The sequence below is a fragment of the Gavialis gangeticus genome, unplaced genomic scaffold, assembly GCF_001723915.1.
Source record: "Gavialis gangeticus isolate Ggan-Ray unplaced genomic scaffold, GavGan_comp1, whole genome shotgun sequence".
Taxonomy (NCBI): domain Eukaryota; kingdom Metazoa; phylum Chordata; order Crocodylia; family Gavialidae; genus Gavialis; species Gavialis gangeticus.
In genome coordinates this window covers 7149086-7170118 of record NW_017729028.1, presented here as the reverse complement: position 1 = coordinate 7170118, position 21033 = coordinate 7149086, and the positions used below count along the sequence as shown (strand labels likewise).

Below are 21033 nucleotides of genomic sequence, written 5' to 3'. Positions count from 1 at the left end.
GGGGGTGGGGAGGAGGGGGTGACTCCCTGCCGCTTGGCACATAGTCGGGGCGACGGGGGGGCATGTGTGTTTGCAAAGCGAGGGCAGGCTACCCACAGTGTCTTGAGGCCAGGAGCTGTGCAAATTTCTTCCCAGCGGGGGTCTGTGGGCTCAGCTGTGTGGGGTGGCAGTGCTGAGGGGTGGCTATGGAGGTTGGGGGGGCTATATAGCCCCCCAAACTCCCCCTAGCACCACCCCTGCTTAGGGCACTTTGTTCTGCTACATTTGCCTTTGAAGCCCTAGTGCCCTGAGCGGAGGCAGCACCAGGGAGGCTTGGGGGACTATAGCCACCCCTCCCAGTGCCGGCCCAGCCCCCTGTTGGGAAGAGGCTGGTACAGCCCCGGGCCCTGAGCCCACAACAGGCAGCCTGCCTTCACCCCACATACAAATCTGATGGGGTGCACATGCCCTCCATGCCTCTGCCAGGCATGCACGCAGTGGCAGAGAACCACCTCCTTCCCCACCCCTCCACACCCCCTGGACGAGCTGCCTGTGGCTCTATCCCACTCCCAGACCTGGGGTCCTATTCACCACCTTGGTTGGGCAGGGCCTGCCCCTGCCTCCCTCCTCCCTCACTGTGGGGGCCTCAATCTCCCACTTATAGCCCCTCCCTCCCACAGACTTAGCAGCAGGTGGCTGCTCTCCAAGCTGCTGGGTTGCATTCCTGGCCGCATGCATGCTGCAGCTGCACACATGCACATGGCATTTAACAGTGACATCAGCCAAAAAAAGTTGAGTGCCAGAAATGTTAATTTTCCTGTTATTGGTGCCAATCTGATATGTGACCAATATATTGGTGCACCTCTACAAAGTAGGCATTTAAACCGGATGGTTAAGCCAACAAGGGCAAATAAGCGTGATCATGAAATCCTTGCTTGGTCTGTGGTGCCCATCAGTTTATGCATCTTTTTAAGGCAATGGTAGACTGGGGAGAAAATTCTTCTTTGCATGAATGGTATTTAGAAAAATTTTGGATAATGGTAACCAAAAAAAATCATTAGCATTTCAACAAATGGCATTTTGACTTGCATAGCTGATCACTTAAGTGAGCATAAATTGTCAAATATAGCTTCACAAGATGCCCTGACATATAACATAAATAGGATTTTTTAAGATCTGTGTTGAAGAACTAATTTGAAATAAGTAGCTTTCAAGAATTAAACTAAACATATTAATACTGGATATTTCCACAAAGGCACTCAATTAGGCCATTGAACCTTTTCAAATGGCATCACTGAGGCAGAACATAAACGTCCATACTGTATCAGAGGTTCAAATAGGTCAGGTATCCTGTGTCCAATATTGATCAATATACAGATCTTTTTCAGATGAAGGTAATAGGTTATTTATTTTTAATTATATTTTCTATTATAGTAGTTCCTTCAAACACTCCTGTCTCATGTAATTGCATTTTTCATGTGTGTAAATGCTTCCTCTTTTTGAATTCTTTGCTGTTGCTGTCAGTGGGACTTTCTGATCCTAGTTGTGTATTGTCTAAAAGTGAATTCACCTTTTGATTTATTGGTGGCTGGCTAGTGGTAAATAGAAGTGTCATCTAGATATTCCATACGCCTTGCATATGTCCACATTTGCTGAATAGATTGATCTAATCTAGTTCATATGGAAATCTGCCTTTTGCCTCATTTTCTGTACATCTTAACTTCCTTTTTTGTAGCCATAGATTTAGTGCATTGAGCTTTCAGCAATACTGATCTGAATTTTTCTAGCAATATTATTAGCTAGTGATACAGTGTTCAGATGTCTGTCTAGTAAAGCTGATTTTTCACAAACCAAGATGGTGTCTTCCTGAGAGTTCCTCTGAATGAATGAATGAATAATCCTTATTTCTTCAAGCATTTTACTTAATCTACTTCTGTAAAGTTAAAGAGCCTGTTGCAGGATACTCTGTGTTCATAAAGGAACTGTGGATGAAGACTTCCATAGTGAATATAGAATCATTTAGTTATAATATCATGGAAGCAGTTTTTCTTTTCTTTTTTTTTTCCAAATAAATTTAAGCCTGAAACATTCATACCCAGGGTTTGTAGATGACATTAACTTATGGTCTTCTAAAAACCCTTCTGAACTTCAATTTAGACATTGTTTCAATAGTCCTTTCAAACTTGCTGGTATAATAAATTAATGACTAGAGGAGCCTTCCAAAAAAAGCTCTACCTACTATAGCAAAAGACTGGAAATGGGTTGTCTACCATTTGAAGCCTGGACAGTGGTGACAGCGAGTTTCCTGTCAGCACATCCTTTTGGGTTAAACCAAGGGGCTGTTTACACCTGTTGTTACTTCAGTACTTAAGACAAATTATGTTATTGTAAACTAGCCTGTACAGAGTTGTATGCCAGCAAGCTGTGTATATTTTCATCATAATGTTAGGAAGCTGTTCCTGTTGTCTTTGGGAGTTTTTTTTGGTTTTTTTGATACAGGGAGGGGTAGTTACTGGCTAGATGTCTCTCTTGCATGATCCTTATTTTCACAGCTAACTTCAGGTCACACGCTATGTTGGGTCAGCCATTATTTTGGTACACATTAGTGCAGGAGTTAATCTTGTTGAAAGTCCTGCGCGCACATGCTGCTACAGAAATACTACATTTAGCCTTGCAGTCTCAAAACTGAGCTGATTTGAGAAGGTTACTTAGATTTTTGTAAAACCTTATTTGTTTAGTTTTTCAGTCTTTCATCTAATTATCTATGTATACACTATCTTTCTTGAGAGACTTAATTATTTTGAATACTAGAAAATGGGGATGGAAGGGACCTCAGGAGGTTATGTAGACCAGCACCCTGGTCAAGGTAGGATAATCCCTGTCTAAATCAGCTGTTGCCATTAAGGCTGTGGGCCAGATTGACCTAATTCAAGTCAGAGGTGGGTGGGCAGCTGAAGCCCCTTCCGCTCAAGTCTCATATCTGTGGGGTGGATCTGGCCCACATGTCATAGGTTGTTAACTTCTGATCTAAACTATTCCAAATAAATGTGTGTCTAACTTCTTCTTAAAATTCTAAGATTCTGCAACCGTTCTAGGTAATCTGTTTTAATGCTAAGCACCCCTATGGTGAGAATCTTCCTAATACTCTAACTTAAATTTTACTATTTTGCAATTTAAAGCCATTGCTCCTTTCAGTTTCTGCCTGCAACCAGAGAGTATAATCTCTGTTACCACCCTGTTTAAGCATTCTTTTGCCGCTTCTACACATGCATTAATGCATTTTTCCTAATGTGCATTAAATTTAGTACCTCCAGTGTGAGGTACTAAATAAATGTTCATTAAGATGCCCTAATGTGCAGTACTGAAAGCGCACTTTTTAAGTGATGCTTAATGTGCAGTGGCCTATTGTACTGTGCAGTAGTATAATTGCACTATTTTTTACATGATGCTTTAATGCACAGTAAAATAGGCTACTGTGCATTAAAGCACACGGAGATGCACCCTCTGTGCATCAGATCTTCCCTCAGTCTTCTCTTCTCTGGACTAAATAATCCCAAGTGTTCAGCTTTTTCTCATAGGTCGTGTTTTTTAGAGCTCTCACTTTATTGCTCTCCAATAAAGACGTTTGTAAATGAAAAGGAGTTCAGCAGAGAGCAGTGTCCCAAACTGGACACAGTGCTCTAGATGAGGCCTCACCTATGCCAAATAGAGCAGAAAAAATCACTTCCCTTGACTTGTAAGTGATAGTCCTGTTAGTACAACCCAGTATACTATTGCTTTTTATGTAATATGAGCACATTCTTGGCTTATGGACCACTATAACCAAGTTGTTTTTTTTCCTGTAGCACTGTGGCCTACCTGGTTTGTTTCCTGGTCTGTATTTATGCATGTGTTTGTTCTATCGCAAATACAATACTTACTGAATTCCATTCAGTAATTTCAGCCCAGTTCTACAGTTTAAGGTTTGATTTAAGTGAAATTAAAATATGCATAGTTTAACAAAAGTAGCCACACAGCTTTGTGCATTAACTTTAAATAAAATGGTTTTAAAAATGCCTTTTATTTAAATCAGTACAGTCTTGTTCAGTGTAAGCTGAGTCACTATTTCATGAGCTAATTCTACCACTAAAGAGTAAAAACCTTTTTTGAAGTGACAGTTTAGTTTAAACTCTTATGCCCTTGCAAGACCTCAGCAGTTCATTTCTTGGCATTTTATGGCAGATGGAAAGAGTTCATGAGTCTGAAGAGAGAACTTTGTGTGTAATTTAGCTTTAATTACCAAGAGGAGCATGATTTTTTTTTTCAAATCTTTGAAGAATAAAAATAATCATGGAGGGTGTGACAAAAGCTGGCATGGTACAAGTGCTGGGATGAAATTAAAATAAATGTTTGATATCAGGAAACCTTTTTGAAAAATCTCCACTCCATTGTATGGTTCCCTAGCAGAAGTAATGGAATCCAGTTACTTACCAAAACTAAAAATACTATTTTGAAGAGTCTGTTTCATATTGCTAAGCAGAAACTGGATCCTCTTGAGGACTCTTCTGTAAAGCTTGAATGTTTTTCTATCAGTTGGTCTTTAGTTTTTTCTGGTAAAACTCACTGTAAGGAGAGCTCATATTTGCATATCTCTTAATTCCTGGTTTAGGTGGCTATTCTGGGACTGAATAATTTCTAACTTACTGTTTAAGAGAACTGTAACCAATAAAGTGATTCTGAATGAGGCTAATCTGGCCTTAAATTGGGAATAATGTGGGCAGGCATCATGCAAGCAGAGCTTCCAGTGCATCGTTCTTAAGTGAGAATCCAGATACTTACTTCTTGGCCCATCCTAAATACTGGCTGCCAGTTCTTGAAATTGTGCAGGCATTCGAGGACAAGATGGAAAGGATGGATTAAGTCATCCCACCTGTTTCCATGCCACTGAGGACTGGTTCTTCAGCACACTTTCAGGTCATCTTAAACTGCTATAAATGTCACATCACTACTATTGGAAGGGAACTACATGAAAAGTAATTTTAGTTGATACCTAAACTGACTAAAGCTTGCAGTGGTAGAAGCTTAGTATTTAAATTTGGCCTGTGATCTGGCTTCTCTTAATATCTTCAAAAAAATAAATTGTTGCACAGAACTTCAGCCTGGGAGGATGGCCTCGCCTTCACTTAATTCTAGAGGTTGGGGTCTCTATCCCGTTTCCAATAGAAGACGAGGAAGTGGCATCTTAATGTTAGAATGCACCAAAGTTGCAGTCATCCAGGGACTTCAGAGTGCCTGGTCCAGCCTAAAAGTAGACAGCTGGCGTTCAGACTGTTTTGGCTAGGTGACCAAGAAAATGAAGTAATTTGTGAATACATGGATAACTGGAAGAGCTCTAAATCCACATTGACCACTGTGCTAGCAAACCTTTTGGAACCACTGAACTACAGACTGTTAATGTTATTCTAACTAATTTTTGAGAGGATGAGTTGGTTGCCAGGTCCTATAGTTTACTTTGGACTGCAAGAGGTTGAAACTAGATATCTGGTATACTTGTTACATTGTTGTCAAATACTCTTGGAACTACTTGCTCTGTCCTAAATAGTGTCCTTGTGGTTAGAGGGCGAGACATTGAATACCAACTTGCAGGATAAGAATATAGTTAGAAAAACAGTTTTAAAACTAATACCAATAACTTATAATTCTGTAGTCAGTACTGTCTCTTGAAATGGACTTCAGTTCTGACGTACGCAGCAGGGAAATAGACCTGCATTCAAGATTTAAATATTTGCTGACTGTCAAACAGCTAAGAATTTAGTTATGGGTGTCAGAGGTGACACTTGCAATATAATTCAGTCTTGGTTTCAACATGAGATCGCTAAAAATCTATTACTTCTTCTGAGGATGAAGAACACTGCAGAAATTAGGTTCTTGAGCAAAAATATGCACTGACAACTGATCACTACCTAGCCTTCCAGGGACTGGCTGATTATACTGAGGTTTCAGAAGCTCTAATAATACAAGCCTTTTCTTCTGTATAGTTTGTCTGCCAAAGTGTAAACAATAGGGATTCAAGATCTTGCCTATAAAATACATACTGAATTTGAAGTTTTAGTAGCCTTGGCTAGCTTTTTACAAACTCAAATGTTCACTTAAAGAATAGTATCTTCAGGTCAAATGTGCGGAGAAGAGGTGAAGAATTTTCTTGTCTGAGTCAGTATAAATGACTTGGGTCATTTCATCTCTAGCATTACATTAAAGCAATTTGACTTGAGTATCTGACTGCAAGAGAAATTTAATTTCATTCAGGACATAATTGTATTGCACTAGTGATTCTAAACACCAGCAGACTGCCTAATAAGAAATGTATACACTGACTTAAACAGCTTGTATTATAAGTAGATTGTTGAGTGCATCTTGTCGCTTAGCACCTCTGACTAATCTTTGCCTTTTTAACTAGGCACTGTATTTCTGGTAGTGCAAAAATAGTAACTTTGGGTTGAAGAGGTAAATATAGACCAGCAGTGTGGCTGGCTCATCCTTTGCTAGCTTGAAATCAAATAACTCAAGTGCTGCAGACAATGGACCCATATGCGTACTGTGTGTACAATTCTGAAAGTTGCTATAGTATGGAGAACATTTGGAAATGGACTTGGCTCCTTTACAAAATCCTTGGGGAGCCAAGCACAAAACCTATGGTGCATTGAAATAAGGCTAAGTTTTCATGTATTTAGATGATCAGCAGATAGACAGGGTCAGCTCATTACTGATTACTTCATTTTTCCTCTAGCTATTTCTGGAATTAAAAAATAGTTTTGCTTCTCTCACTGAAATCAGTGGCCAAGTTAAACTAAAGATAACACAGATGGAAAACCTTTCCATCTATTCCAGGCTCTGGGAGGTAACTGCTAAGGTGGGTGGATTTGTTAAAATACTAGCACATTCTGAAGTACAAGAATCTTAATACCAAAAAGCTTTTTCTGAAGTTTGGCAGAAGAGAAAACAACATGAGGTATTTAAATATCTTTGTCCTGCTTCTCACTTCTGGATGGAGTTGAGGCAAACTGACTGGTGTGTGTTCTGATTGGGGGGTGAAGTTCAAGCATGCAGCTTTTTTGCTATCCAAACCTATTTTAAGATAAGACATCTGCACGGAGGTCTTTAGATAAGAGGAATGACCTGATTACAAATTAAACAAGAGGGTGAAGTGAAACAGATGAAAAAGACTGGATGGGCATAAAATAGTGGTTGTTAGCCAGGAGGCATAGAGGTCGGGACCTGTATGTTTAAGGTGTATAATACAGGTAAAAAGTATATGAAATGATTTTGCTAGTATCCCTTCAAAGTTCATTTGACATAAGGCTGCAGTCATGAATGTTTTGTCTTCACAGGATTGGGACATAGTGATGACTATAATCTTACTGTTTTTCACTCAAGCTAGTGCACTTGATCTGATACTGCAATCATGTGTTCAGGCTTGAGAATGGGAGGAATATAGGATACAAAGCAGGGACAGTTTTCAAGTTAGAGAACAGAGAGCTGGGAAAAGAGCAAGAAAGGACAAGTGAAAGTTCATTTTCATTTGGCATGTAAAGGAGTCAGTCTGCTGAGGTGCCTCAGGGAAGAAAGAGATTTTCTGCTTTGGGACAAGCAGATTTCTGCCAGGATCCCAGCTCCTCTTACTGGCATAAGGTGTGTTAGAGGTGCTAGCCCCTGAGGCAAATTCAAACTGACAATTTTTAAATAAAAAAAAAAACAAACCAAACAACTATTGTAACATATCCCTTAAGGAAGGAGAATGGGCATGGTGTTCTTGTGTTGGCATGTGACAGTAGGATAAGCTTGCCTGTTGTATTAAAGAGGGGAGATGCCATGCTGAAGGCAGGTATGGTATTGTTAATGATTAGGAATAAGGTGGAAGGCTACAAGAAACCAGCATTCCATGCACAGTGCATCTGATGGGGAAGTACCATGTTCTTGCTAGGGAGTATAATGGTTTTGTACTTGTAAGCACCTAACATGCCTTCATTTTCTAGTGCTTTCATTCTTTATGAATTGCCTAGTTTGAGTATAAGATTAGAAATCAGGTGAACTTAATGCTGATCTTGGCTTTAGCAGATTTACTGGTCTTGTGTATTCAACTCATTTCTTTAGGCTTTCTGTAAAATGTGGTTAATGTGTACATCATGAGTAGTGTGGGATTTTATTGTCAGGTGTGGAGATCATGGAAGGCACAAGACTGCATAATATGAATGTCTGTCAGTAATGCTTCAGTTTGGTAAGTAAACCAAGGTGTATTAGTCAGCTTGAATAATAAAATGACAGTCGCATGAGTTTCATGTGTGATACCATTCATGTTTTAAAGCTTTTGTTAGAGGTGCACTGATGCAACAGTTTTTGATATTAGATTGGTACCAATATAAAGAAAATTTTCTGTGTTAGAAATCAGCCCGATTTTAATTTGTCTGATTAAATGCCTGTGCATGCGTAAAGCACATAGGCAGTGAAGAGCAGAGCTGGCAGTGTGGAGTGCTGCATGCAGCTGGAAAGTCTGGTGTGGTGAAAGGGGTGTGGGGGGTGAAGATCAAGTCCCCCATGGTGAGGGAGGGTGTGGGGTTGGGGCAGGGGCTGCCCGGTCGGGGCAAGTTCAGGACAGACATGGAAAGGGAGGGGCGGCTCTTGCCGCTGCACACAGCTCGTCCAGTGCTCATCTGGTGGCTTCTGCTGTTGCTCTCACTGCTCATTTGGGAGTGCGGGGGGCTGCCTCCACATCTGCATGGGGTGGGCTGGAGCCAGGCTTTTCGCACCTGGGCAGATCCAGGGGCACACACCCTTCCTCCTAGATGAGTGGTGGGAGCCACCTCCCCTCCCCACTCAACGAGTTGCGCATCCATCCTGCACCCACCATGGCCCCAGCCCGTAGCTGCAGCCCACCTTGCGCCACACATTCAGGGGGCACATGCCCTGCCACCCCCCAGATGAGCCTCTTGTGGCTCTCTCGTGCCCCTCCTCACCCCGGCTGGTCAGAGCCTGCCCCAGCTGCATTTCCTCCCCTTCCACCACACCAGACTTACCAGCTGGATGCAGCTCTTCAAGTTGAAGAGCTGTGTATCGGAAATTGGATCGGTATCGGCCAATATGCCTCCTTAAAAATCAGGTATCGGCCTCAAAAATCTCTATTGCTGCACCCCTAGCTTCTGTAATTGCACAGATTAACGGAGGGCATAGATTACAAACAATTCACTGATTTCCATTTTCCTTTGTATACATTTTAATTATAAATTGGTTGAACACGGATTCACTGTGGAAGATTTTTTTTAATTTATAACCTTTTGTCATAATGATTATCATTTTAGGGTTTATGTATCATTGCCTGTTCCAACTTCAGAAGCTTTCAGACCACTGTTTCAATCTGCTTTCTTCTCCTGTAGACTGTAAATGAAACTTTTGACATGGGGAGGTACCAACCCCTATGATCTGTCCTCTGGAATAAGCTATTTAATGTATATAGATTGTGACAAGTCACGGGGGGGAGGGCTTACCATTCATGTCACCTGTAACCTATTACTGGTCATACCATCACTGAAATGTAAATTTTTAAATGAGTCATCCACAAATTATGAAATAGATATGCCTACTTTTTCAACAAACATATGAGTAGGTGGATCAAAGAGTTATAGGATCTGGGTTTTGATCCTGGCTGTGCAACTTTGAACAAGTCACTGAACTTTGCACTTCTTTTTTTTTCTTTTCTGTCTTCACATGAGGAGTGGTGAGCAACTGTGGTGAGGCTTCTCTGTGAGACACTTGGGCACCTGGTGAGAGGAGTGATCTCTTATTTCCTGGCAGTGGGCTTGGGTGCCATGGCAGCCTAGTTAAGATTTTCCACCATGTATGCATTTTACCATAATTTTATCAAAAAAATACACATACGTATGTACGTGTTTTTTGGTCTTCCTGCTGAGAATGGTGGACAAAATCTCTTGTTCCTGTGGCTTGTGAGACTAAGAGATGTTCTAGGGAATTATTTCTGAAATGTCATTTCTGTCATCTTCTTTGTCACTGAAATATCAGGTGTCAGAAATGCAAAGCAGTAGGTGTCTACTGTGATTGGTGGGTGTGTATGCACGCTCCGATATATAACTGTGGTATTTCTTATAATAAGCCCAAAATTATTGTTTATGCTAAGTCTTCACCTGTTAGAAGGCAAAAGCCAATTCAACAACATCACTATTTATTTCAGCCCCTACTGCTGTCATGGTTTAAGTGCTGAAGGGTCTATCATAGAATTATAGAAGTAGGGTCGGAAGGGACCTTATAGATCTTCAAGTCCGACCCCCTGCCAGGTCAGGAAAAAAGAAACTGGGCTGAAATGATCCCAGCTAGGTAGGCATCAAGCCTCCTCTTAAAGACCCCCAGGGTAGGAGCCAGCACCACTTCCCTTGGAAGTTGGTTCCAGATCCTAGCCGCCCTAACTGTGAAGTAGTTCTTGCGGATGTCTAATCTAAACCTACTCTCCAACAACTTGTGGCCGTTATTCCTTGTTACGCCAGGGGGCGTTAGGGGAAACAAGGTCTCTCCCAAACCCCACGAGCCATCAGACAGGTGGCCTTCCTCTGAACCCTTTCCAGGTTATCTACATCCCTCCTGAGGTGCAGTGCCCAAAATTGGGCACAGTACTCCAGCTGCAGCCTGACCAATGCCGCATAGAGGGGAAGTATCACCTCCTTAGGTCTGTGTGATGCACCTACTTATGCAAGAAAGAGTGCGGTTAGCTTTACTTCATCACATTGGTGACTCGTATTCATTTTGGAGTCAACTACGACTCTGAGATCCTTTTCCACAGTTGTGCTACTTAGAATGATTCCTCCCAAACTATAGGAGTGCTGATAATTCTTCCTCCCTAGGTGCAACATATGGCACTTATTTTTGTTAAACTGCATCTTATTCTGTTCCACCTACTTCCCCAGCCTGTCCAGATCTGCCTGGATTCGCACCCTGCCTGCCAGTTGTTTACCTCCCCCCATAGTTTGGTGTCATCTGCAAACTTGGACAGGGTGTCTTCTACTCCCTCATCCAAGTCACTGATGAAGATATTGAACAGTACCAGTCCCAGGACAGAGCCTTGGGGGGACTGCACTGCCCACATTTCTCCAGGTAGAAACCGACCCATCCATCACAACCACTGTCTGCGTGCCTCCCATAAGCCAATTTTCCACCCACCGGACTGTGTAATAATCTACGTTGCAATGGTATTGACATCGATAAAGAAAAATTGATGTCATTATCAACAATGGACTTTTTTTTTTGACTCACGTGGCTGATAATGTCACTGATAAATGCTACGTGCGTGGGCAGTTTGGAGAGCTGTGGCCAGCCGGTAAGTCTGTTGTGGGGATTCAGATTGAGGCCCATGTGGTAAGGGAGGGAGTGGGGCAGGGACAGGGCGGGGTGCAGGCTGGAGCCATGAGCAGCTCATCTGGGGGCCCAGGAAGGGGGAGGTGGTTCCCACTACTGGGTGCTCCCTGGATTTGTGTGCAGGGCAAGAGTGGGCTGTGGCCAGGGTCAGCGCTGGGCTCTTCCCTGCAGGAGGTTTCGGCCACGGTTGTGCTTTGGGGGGTGTAGTGGCAGCGCTGCGAAGGGTGGCTGTGGGGTGTGCCAGTCACCCCCAAATTTGCCATAGCTCCCCCGAACTCCCCTGTCCCAGTGCTGCCACTGTCTGCCCCAAGTGCAGCCCCGGCCCAGCCTCCCCTCCCCCACAAGGAGGAGCCTGGTTCTGCCCTCAGCCTGCCCTCACCCCATACACAGATTTGGGGAGCATGTGCCCCCTATGCCTCCCCTGATAGTAGCTGCCACCAGCCTCCCAGACAAGCAGCTTGTGGCTATATCCCATGCCTCACAAGCCCCACTCCTCCCTCACTGTGAGGGCCTCAGTCTGTCCTGCTCCTCCCCACCCCCCCACTTGCCCCAACAAACTTACCAGCTGGATGCTACTCTCCAAGCTGCCAGGTTTGCATACATCCATATTGGCCAATATGGCTTATTAATAATTGCCATCGGTATGGACCCAAAAAATCTTTATTGGTGCACCCCTAGAGATTAGACCTGATTACCTATCTGTCAGCCCTCTCGTGTCTCTGCAAGTTTGTATACAGTGTCAAGCCCTTACCTCTAAAAGTGCAAAGTTTCAAGAAAAATGAAGAAAGAATATTAAACAGCAAGAATCCACTTCTTGTAGAAAACGGTGGTTTAAATTGAGGCTTCCTGAACAGTGATTTATATCATGATTTAAATCAATTTAATTTAAATCAAACCCACTCTGATTGAAGTGTTCTTTCTAATGAGAAAAAAAAAAAAGAAATGTGTAGGGTCTTTTCATATGGAAGGATGTTGGGGCCCTGATATCTCATTCTTTTCTCCTCTTGCTTCAGTGTCTAGTAACTTCTGTAACATACAAGTAATAAGATCTAGTAGTTGGAGCCTTTGATGAATCACGCTGAAGGGAAGGTTGCATGTCTGGAGCTGTCTGCCGTACTTCCTCTGTATAGCAAACACAGAGTACATGGAAATTGAAGAGTAACTCTATAGCAAAACTGGGAAAATTCCATAGTCTAAACAAACCTATATTCATGTAATACCTTCCAGGCAGCAGTTTAAAAATGGCTGCAAACACATTAGATTGTCAGATGCACTTCATGACCCTTTATTTGTATTGCACAGTAAATTTTAGTGGCACTGCAGCAGACAGTGGCAAGTTTCACTATACTTGCAATGGCCTGTTTTGACTAGCTGTGCTATAGGGCAAAATGAATATTTTCTATCTTTGGGCTAATAAATAGGTTATTAAGCAATTGTAGTGTAAATTTTAAAACTTATGTTTCCCAAGTTTGTCTCCATTTCATGAATTTGGATTGACAATTGAATTGAAATGTTAATAACGAGCATAGTCTTGAACTGGCTACAGTTTGCAGCTTTTTGAAAACTTTTGTAATAACAGCTTTTTTAAAAAGCAGCTGAACAGGGGTGAAGTAGATTTCTAAACTCGTGTCCTCAGGCCAAGGCTGCTGTGTTGAACAATGTTAGTAATCTAGAGGCATAGTGGAGCTCGTTAACCTTCACAGGGTAGTCTCTCAAAGCCTGGGTAGCATATAAGTAGCAACTACTAATTGGTAGATGCTGTATGTGTAGTACTGTCCCTTGGGGGCAAAAATCATTTGTGTAATTCCTTTGGTGTTTCAGCCTTGTGCAGTATTACTCATTGCAATAATTAAACTTTTTAAAAATAATGGAAACCTTGTTTCTGATCCCAGTGTTTATCAGAAGAAGGAATTAAAGCTTCTTGTAGTGTAGCTTCTTTAGGAGTGATTTACAGCAAAATCTGCATTCATTGCTAGAACGTTGTGCTGCTGCCATACTGTGGGGTTGATGGCTTGGTGAGCCTAGAGCTCAAATCTCTTGCCTATGAGTACAGGGGACTTCCCAGATTGCAGGCTGCATGCAGCCTGCAAGGTGCTACAACAGCAGGCCCTGGGCTCTCTAACGTGCTTAATCTCTGTAGTCTCCAGAGCAGAAGTTGCTGTGCAGAAATACTCTGGTATGGGAGAGTTCAGTTTTGAAGACATAGGACAGTCTTATTTCAAGGTCTGTTGTGCCTCGGTGACTAAATGAAAGCAGTAATTAGCAAAAAGCAATATAGAGCTGATGGAAAAGGAAAGGAACTTAGTTTTCTGATTATATGTATTAGAAGTTTAGAACATGTATAAGGGGTGGAGGGAGCAATTGCTGACGAGACTAAGGGTCACAGACTTTTAGCGTATTAGGAACAAAAATCCTAATGATGTAACAGGCAGGCCCACTGCCAAGAAGGTGGTTAATGATGCAGAGAGCACAGAAGCATTCAATAAATACATATGTTCTGCGTTTAGAAAGGAGCAGGAAGATATATATGTATTACAGAAATAACAAAGGAAGATTTTACATCTCTACAAGAAACAAATATTTTCAATTGGTAGGTCTGAATAACATGCCCCCAGGAGTCACAAGTACTGTTTGAGGGGTGCTCTGGCCAATTCACTTGTAGTCTCTTTTCAAACAGGTTGTGGTTTTAATACAACCAAGTAAAGAGTTATATGTTTAAGAACAAAGACTGCTGCCAAACCTGCTTAACATGGAACCGGATTCTGAAATTTGGTGACTTTTCTGAGAAGGGTCTAGACTCCAGGGGTTGAAGCTGGACAAGCGGCTCAATGCAGGCTCTTAGGATGATGTTTCCAAAAGAACTAATGTACTCTGGTTGTATGAATAGGGATGGTGAGGAGAGAGATTTCCCTCTTCTTCCTGTGGTACCTGTGAAACTGATACCAGAATGTATATACCATTTCAGGATCTACATCTTTTGGAGAGGACACTGAAAAAATGAAGAGGTCAGAATAAGCCACAGATGGCTTGAGGGCTACAGAAAATGCCCTGTAGTGAAACTTAAGGATCTTGACTTATCAAAAAAGACAGAGTTCAGCTTAATAAGCTTATTAATGCCTTTTTATGCAGAGAAAGCACCAGGCACGAAAGGGATGGCTTGTTAATCTGTTTGGAAAATGACATAATGCAAATATGTGCCTAAAAAGTGAATTGGAAATTTGAAGTTAGGCACTTCCCTTCTAAACTTTAAAAAAAAAAAAAAAAAAGTGATTAAAACTCCTTTTTTTGCTCTTTCTATAAAGAGAAGTTCTAGTGGCCTCAGTACCTGGGTCCTGCAGTATGCAAGAGGTCAGATCTGCTTCCTTATTACTTCTTCTGGTCTTAAACTCTGAATGTATATTGTCCACTATAACTGTGTTCAGAATGTGAGCCCAAATCTGAATTTTTGTGCCCATAAACTGTCCCTAGGTTTTAAAACTACATGGAAATTACTTGGTTATTTCAGGCTACTGCTGTATTTTGTAGGCAAAAACTGGTTTATATTTGGAGGTTCGCTTTAGGAGTGTGAGGCTTAGAAGCACTCTGTGGGATGTAAGGTTTCGGTTGAATCTGGATGTCGTGCTGACTGGACAGCGTCATCCCAGTGGCAGTTGAAAATTAGCCAATCTAAAATGTTTGATCATAACAGTCTAATGAACATTAATTAGGAAAACTACAAAACAAAATCATATTTCTGTAGTTTTGTAATGACTGAATTTGAAAATATTCAATGTCTGCTACAGTTTTCTAACTCCTGCTTTCAACAGCTTTTTAGTTGACAATGCCTTCAAGTTGAGACTTTTTAAGAAGAGTTCTTTGTAATATTCTTCTTTGTATAGTACATTTTACTCTCCAAGATGCACCAAAAAACATTGATAAAGGATTTCTGGCTGTTTTTTATTAATATTCCTCACCTGAAGTGCTTAGCTCATGTTATCTATTACCAGTCTCGGTCTTCTTTTGCAACTCCTGCAAAATTTCAATGTCTTTTATTCCTGTTTCAGGAGCTGTTGGACAAATATTTAATAGCTAATGCAACTAATCCAGAGAGCAAAGTCTTCTACCTGAAGATGAAGGGCGACTACTTCCGATACCTTGCTGAAGTTGCATGTGGAGATGACAGAAAACGTAAGTCTACTGTGAGCTACTCTGAGCATGATAGAAAGCACGCTTCCTTTTAGGATGACAGGAGAAGAAAAGTGATCTAAAAGGGTTTGCACATGTTAACTTACACAATTGACTCTTACGCAGTGCAGTAAAAGGGGGAGGGCCTGGGTTTGGATCTGAGAACCATGCCAATTTCCAAAGTTTCGTTGGATTTTCATGTTCTAATTTGATGAAAGCCTGATCACATAGTGCACTGGAGTGCAGGCTGGTAGTCTTTCTAAGTGGATCTTGTGGAGAACAGCTTATCCAAAATTTTCCAGACTGAAGGTAAAATGTTATCAGTGGCTTAAGCAAAAGAGTAGAGATGCTGTAATTGTGGGCATAGGACCTCACTTACCAGGAACACCTAACAAGATATAGATTAGACCAGTGGTTCCCAACCTTTTTTATACTGTGGACTGGTACGGGATTAGGATGGGGTGCACAGAGCTGCTGCCTCCCCAAGGCTGCCCCACTGTCCAGCTTTAACCCCACACATGACTGCTGGTGGTGGAAGTTGCTTGCCCAGGCAGGCAAATGGGGGTCTGAACTGGGGGCTCATGCCATGGCTTGGTAGCCAGCCCTTCATGGCCTGGTGGCTGGGAACCTCTGGATTAGATGGACAGAAGCAGCTGCTTCTTCCCTCCCTCTGCTAGCTTTCTAAAGTCTGTAAGAATGGTGATGCTGTCAACCTCCACGTATGATTGAATAGGCAAAAGTAAACTGTCCAGTTTAGATCTCTTGGATAGTATTAGGTAGTGTACTACCTTTTGATTCTAGTTTTTCTTGCTTCTGGACCAGCAGAAGCATAGGCTTTGTAACCCTCAGTACAGCGGTGACATGTAGGGGCTGCACATGCACCCCATGAGAGCACTGGTGTGCCCCCTGGCAGCCAGCACTCCCCGGTTAGGCAACAGGCAGGCGGGAATGCCGGTGCCCCCCCATAAGTGCCAGCCGGAGAGTGGGAGCACCAGGAGAAGCGCCGCTGGCACTTCTGGGAACACTGCTCGTGCTTCTGACTGGCCACTGGAGGCACCAGTCGCCTATGCCTCAGTGGGTGTAAGATTTCACTAATGGGGTCGGAAGAAACAGCCTGTCACTTGATACTGTCCATCCAAAAAACATTTGCAGTCTACATCTTCTTTGTCAGTACAGTTGCACAGATGGTCACGTTAGAAAGCTGCTCCCCAGAATAGTGTTCAAAACTAGATATACAGAAATACGTACTGCAGTGAGGGACAGAATTATCTTGCAAGGTGACTAGATGCTAGTGACTGCTGTGAAAAACAAGATATGTTCACAAAATATGTATCAGTCTTGGGGGCTATCCCAAGACTGAAGGGAAATTTGGCTATCAGGATCTGATGAAACTCCTGAGCGACTGACACTAGCTCAAACGAAACAGTTTACTGACAATGGGGGAAAATGAATGGCCTTTTAAAAAAAAAAAAGTGGTAATAGGACAGAGCTGATTCTCATTTGTACCAAGTACCTTTCACAGGGTCTGAACAGGTCCTTAAATTTAAATGTATCCAAATTTACAGTGCTACTAGGAGGAGCTGGTGAACTGAGAATTGCTTCTGAAATTTTAAATCCTTTATCCCCTACTAAGTAAGAGTAGCAGAAAGTCAAAGTTTGTTACAGCAATAATAGGTGAGCTTCATAGACCTTATCTAAATGCAGTCAGACTGAACATTTGGTTCAGTATCCACAGTAATATTCTGACCTACATTTTAAATTCGGCAAACTTAGAACCACAATGGCTGTCTAAACACAAGTTGCTCCCATTTAATTTTGGTTTAAAATCTTCTTGAGTTCAAAACGTACAGACCTCTGTATCTCTTGAACTATAAAGTTGTCTGATATTGTTTTCTTCTATGCAAAGAGCCTGCTCTTGGAGAAATGCCACACGCATTCCTCTCTTAATAGATATGCTTTCTAGATCAGGTTTGCAGCATTAGTATCTGAGGCTACCCCTGCATTTCAACCACCCTTTTGTTTCCTGTAGAAAGCATAGAGAATATGGTGGCCACAGCATGGTCCCAGACTGCAAGATGTCTTTGTTCCTTGCCTCGAGCAAGTTAGCCAATACAGTTATGTTTAGGAGTGATGAGATGAAGATTTTGCTTTTGCAGTGTGCATATTAAAAACTCCCCAAAAACAAACTCAACTTTTAGATTTTGCAAGAACAGTTTTCCTGTAGAGGTGAATAAGGTGTTTATTCCCTCTCTTTTTCTGTACAAGGAGAACCTGGAAAATTAGACATACACAAATCTACTTTAAAAGAATATAATTGGTATTGCACAATTAGGTAATTTGAAAATTAAGACATGTGAGACTTAAGGTTAATTCTCAGTCTCTTTGTGCATATAGGTATATGCATATGATACTGTAATTAAAGGCTTACACGTACTACTTTTTCCAAAGGATCACTTCATTCGGTACATGAACTAGGTGTTTCCCATTTTTAACGATAAACTTTTTCCATAACTTACTTCCGTGCCTTTAGAAATCCCAGTAGGAATCTTTGTATCTTTTAGATATATAATATCTGGCCCTTTTATCCTTTAGTTCGTAGAGCTTATTCTCACCTGTTTTTATTCATAGATTGGAAAGGCTAAAACAAGCTTTTCTTTCATTTCCACTCCTAGTCATTTTCTTATCTATGAATAATCTAAATGAAGAAAATATTCTTGGCACCTGCTAGGAAAATTGAAAGTAATTAGTGCAAAAGCCACTGTGCGTAACAAACAGGAAATGCTGACTTTTCCAAAAGTGCCAGCATTTGCTCCATGGTGAAAACTGAAGATAATATTGATTGTGACATACTTTAAAATTTATTTTTTAAATTAAAATCGATTTTTATTTTTCTCCAGCCTGCTGGCTCAGTATCCCAGGGATCCTTTGGTAGAAATGGTGCTCAACTGCCTTAGCCCTGTGAATGTTTTCTCTCTTCCTGAAATCCCCTGCTTTGTTTGCTCTATGCCTTGGAGGAGCAGTGGAAAGTTGGGGGGGGTCATTTTCCTCTCTTCCCCCTTCCCATCCCAAGTCCCCCTTGTGAGTCTTGCTTTAGCCAAATAACTTCTCTACCTTCCTTGATATTTCATGGTAATGTCCCCTAAAACTAGTTAGGATCCTGGCTCCTAGCCCCCTCCTCCCTGCCCCTTACCCGGAGGGGTGGGCCTAGGCCCATGCCTTTCAGCTTCACCCTGTTATGATACAAAATTCCTCCACAAACGGGTCAGGGGATCCTATAGACAACAGCTGCCTTCACCATGAGAGCTGCTTTCTTCCTCAGAGCAGGTCCTTATTCATGAATGAGGTAGGATGTGGTAGCATGTAGTTATGTAAGGAGGTGTTCTCAGTGTGTATACACATCAGAGCCCAGTTCTTGTATTTCCTAACTTGTGTTCCACCTAACGCAGATTTTTTGCTGTAATGTTTCAGATATAAACTTGCCATCTGTAAAGTGCTGATAATTGCACCAGTTTGAGTGGGTTTAAAACCATTTTCTTGATCAAAAATCCTCTTATTTTGGAGCTGTGTTGGTCAGGCATATGCTTTCCCTGTACCCCTGTTTGAATCTTGATGTTTCTGTTTTTCTCAATAGAAACAATAGAAAATTCACAGGGAGCTTATCAGGAGGCGTTTGATATCAGCAAGAAAGAGATGCAGCCGACGCATCCAATTCGCTTGGGCCTAGCTCTTAACTTTTCTGTATTTTACTATGAGATCCTCAACAACCCTGAGCTTGCCTGCACGCTGGCTAAGACAGTAAGTTGCTTTATCTTTTCTGGGATGTGGGTGAAAATTTATTGCGAGTAATGGACACTAAACTGATTAATTACTAGAGTCTGTACAGTAAATCCAGTTTTATTTCATGTTTTGATTTGTAAAATCTTATTTTCAATGGCTTTAAAGGGACACTGTCACCTTAAGTTTACTCTGACTTGTTACTGAAAATTTTAAATGTACCTGAGTTGACTGAAAGGTTAAATTTGAGTGTTTGCTTTGTGTGCAGTCATATTTCACTTTGTATAAAAATTAAAGATGACTTAATTATTCTAGGCTTTTGATGAGGCTATTGCAGAACTTGATACACTGAATGAAGACTCATACAAAGACAGTACTCTCATCATGCAGTTGCTTAGAGACAACCTAACAGTAAGTTAGATATTTTTCTTCCAGTTGGCCCTATTGCAGTAAATGTGTAATGGTTATTAGTCCTTATATATGTGATGAAATGAAATCATTGTTTCACTCTAGCACTGAACCTCTTGATATTTAGCCCTTTTTTGTATTATCATAGTCTTATTATGAATAGGTAACATCTGATTTAACTTTAGTTTTTTCATTCTATGCTGCATTCAAGTTAAATTTGTCTGACTGGCAGCTTCAGGCTACTTGGTCAGAATTGGTAGCATGAGCTGGTTGGCTTTTATGTAGCCAAAAGTAGCCTGTTTACAATTACTGCAGTATAAGACCAGCAGGCTATTTTTACTTGGCAGATAAGGTGGTAGGTGTGAAAAAGGATGACTCTGCACCAGTTAGGGGCTTTCTACTGAGGAACCCTGTTGGGCACTAACTCGGAGACAAAACTTGTTTTTTTGATATCTGTGAAATTCCAGATTAAAGTACTGGCTGATTTACTAATTGGTGACTAGATTTGTCAACTGGTGCTCAGTTAAGTATTTTAAGAATTAACTGTTACATTAAGAACAGACATCTATACTTGATAGGACTCCTAAGTTCATTAAAATATTGTCTCTGACAGTTGTAACACACTGCACTATGGATCCACTTAAAAGTTCATTCTCGTGGAGTGTCATTCTCCCTTTCCTTCTCAAGAAACCTTTTTACACGTCTCCATTCCTTTATAGCTCCACTTGGATTTCCTATAGCAAAGGTACTGTCAGTTCCAGCAATATTCCTTATCCTTATAAATGAGATATTTTGCTAGATTTTTTTTCTTTTTTTAGAATACCCTCAAGGAGCAGTGAATTTTCTCCTTAATTGTAAGGCGGAGAATACTTAATTTTCCATTAAATGAATTGTCATCTTTTGAGGCAGAAAGTTGTGCTAAAGGAAGATATCTTGATGTTTTATGTGAAGTTATTGAGTACCAGTTAAACAGACTCGTTAAACTACGTATTGGCCACATGCATAGCTTGGCACTGTACATTAAGCACATCTAGGTTTGCATTTGCTTAGCACTGTCTCCATTTTAACCATTTTAAGACTGCACAATTTTATGTAGGTAGCTGTACCTCCATAGGTGGCAAGCCGCTTACTGTTGGCTGTGCTGGCTGGAAGCAGAGCTGGATAGTGCGAAACTTAACACATTCAGAACTTCTTGCCTGTAGCTTTTGACTTAGGAATGAGACTGCCAGGCAGGTTAACATGAATGATAGATGAGTAACTCTGCAAGTTGATGTGATTTTTTTTTTTTTTTTTTTTTTTTTCTTTTTTTTTTTT

At 41.4% G+C, this 21033-nt stretch overlaps 1 protein-coding gene across 1 annotated transcript in view; it reads left to right on the top strand.

Annotated features, from left to right (window-relative positions):
• Positions 1 to 21033, top strand: part of YWHAQ (tyrosine 3-monooxygenase/tryptophan 5-monooxygenase activation protein theta) — a 40867-nt gene that overhangs the window by 13730 nt on the left and 6104 nt on the right. Inside the window, exons 2-4 of the mRNA XM_019520737.1 lie at positions 15417 to 15540; positions 19169 to 19332; positions 19627 to 19722. Coding sequence (XP_019376282.1) covers positions 15417 to 15540; positions 19169 to 19332; positions 19627 to 19722 — 384 coding nt within the window. The remainder of the gene's footprint in view (positions 1 to 15416; positions 15541 to 19168; positions 19333 to 19626; positions 19723 to 21033) is intronic.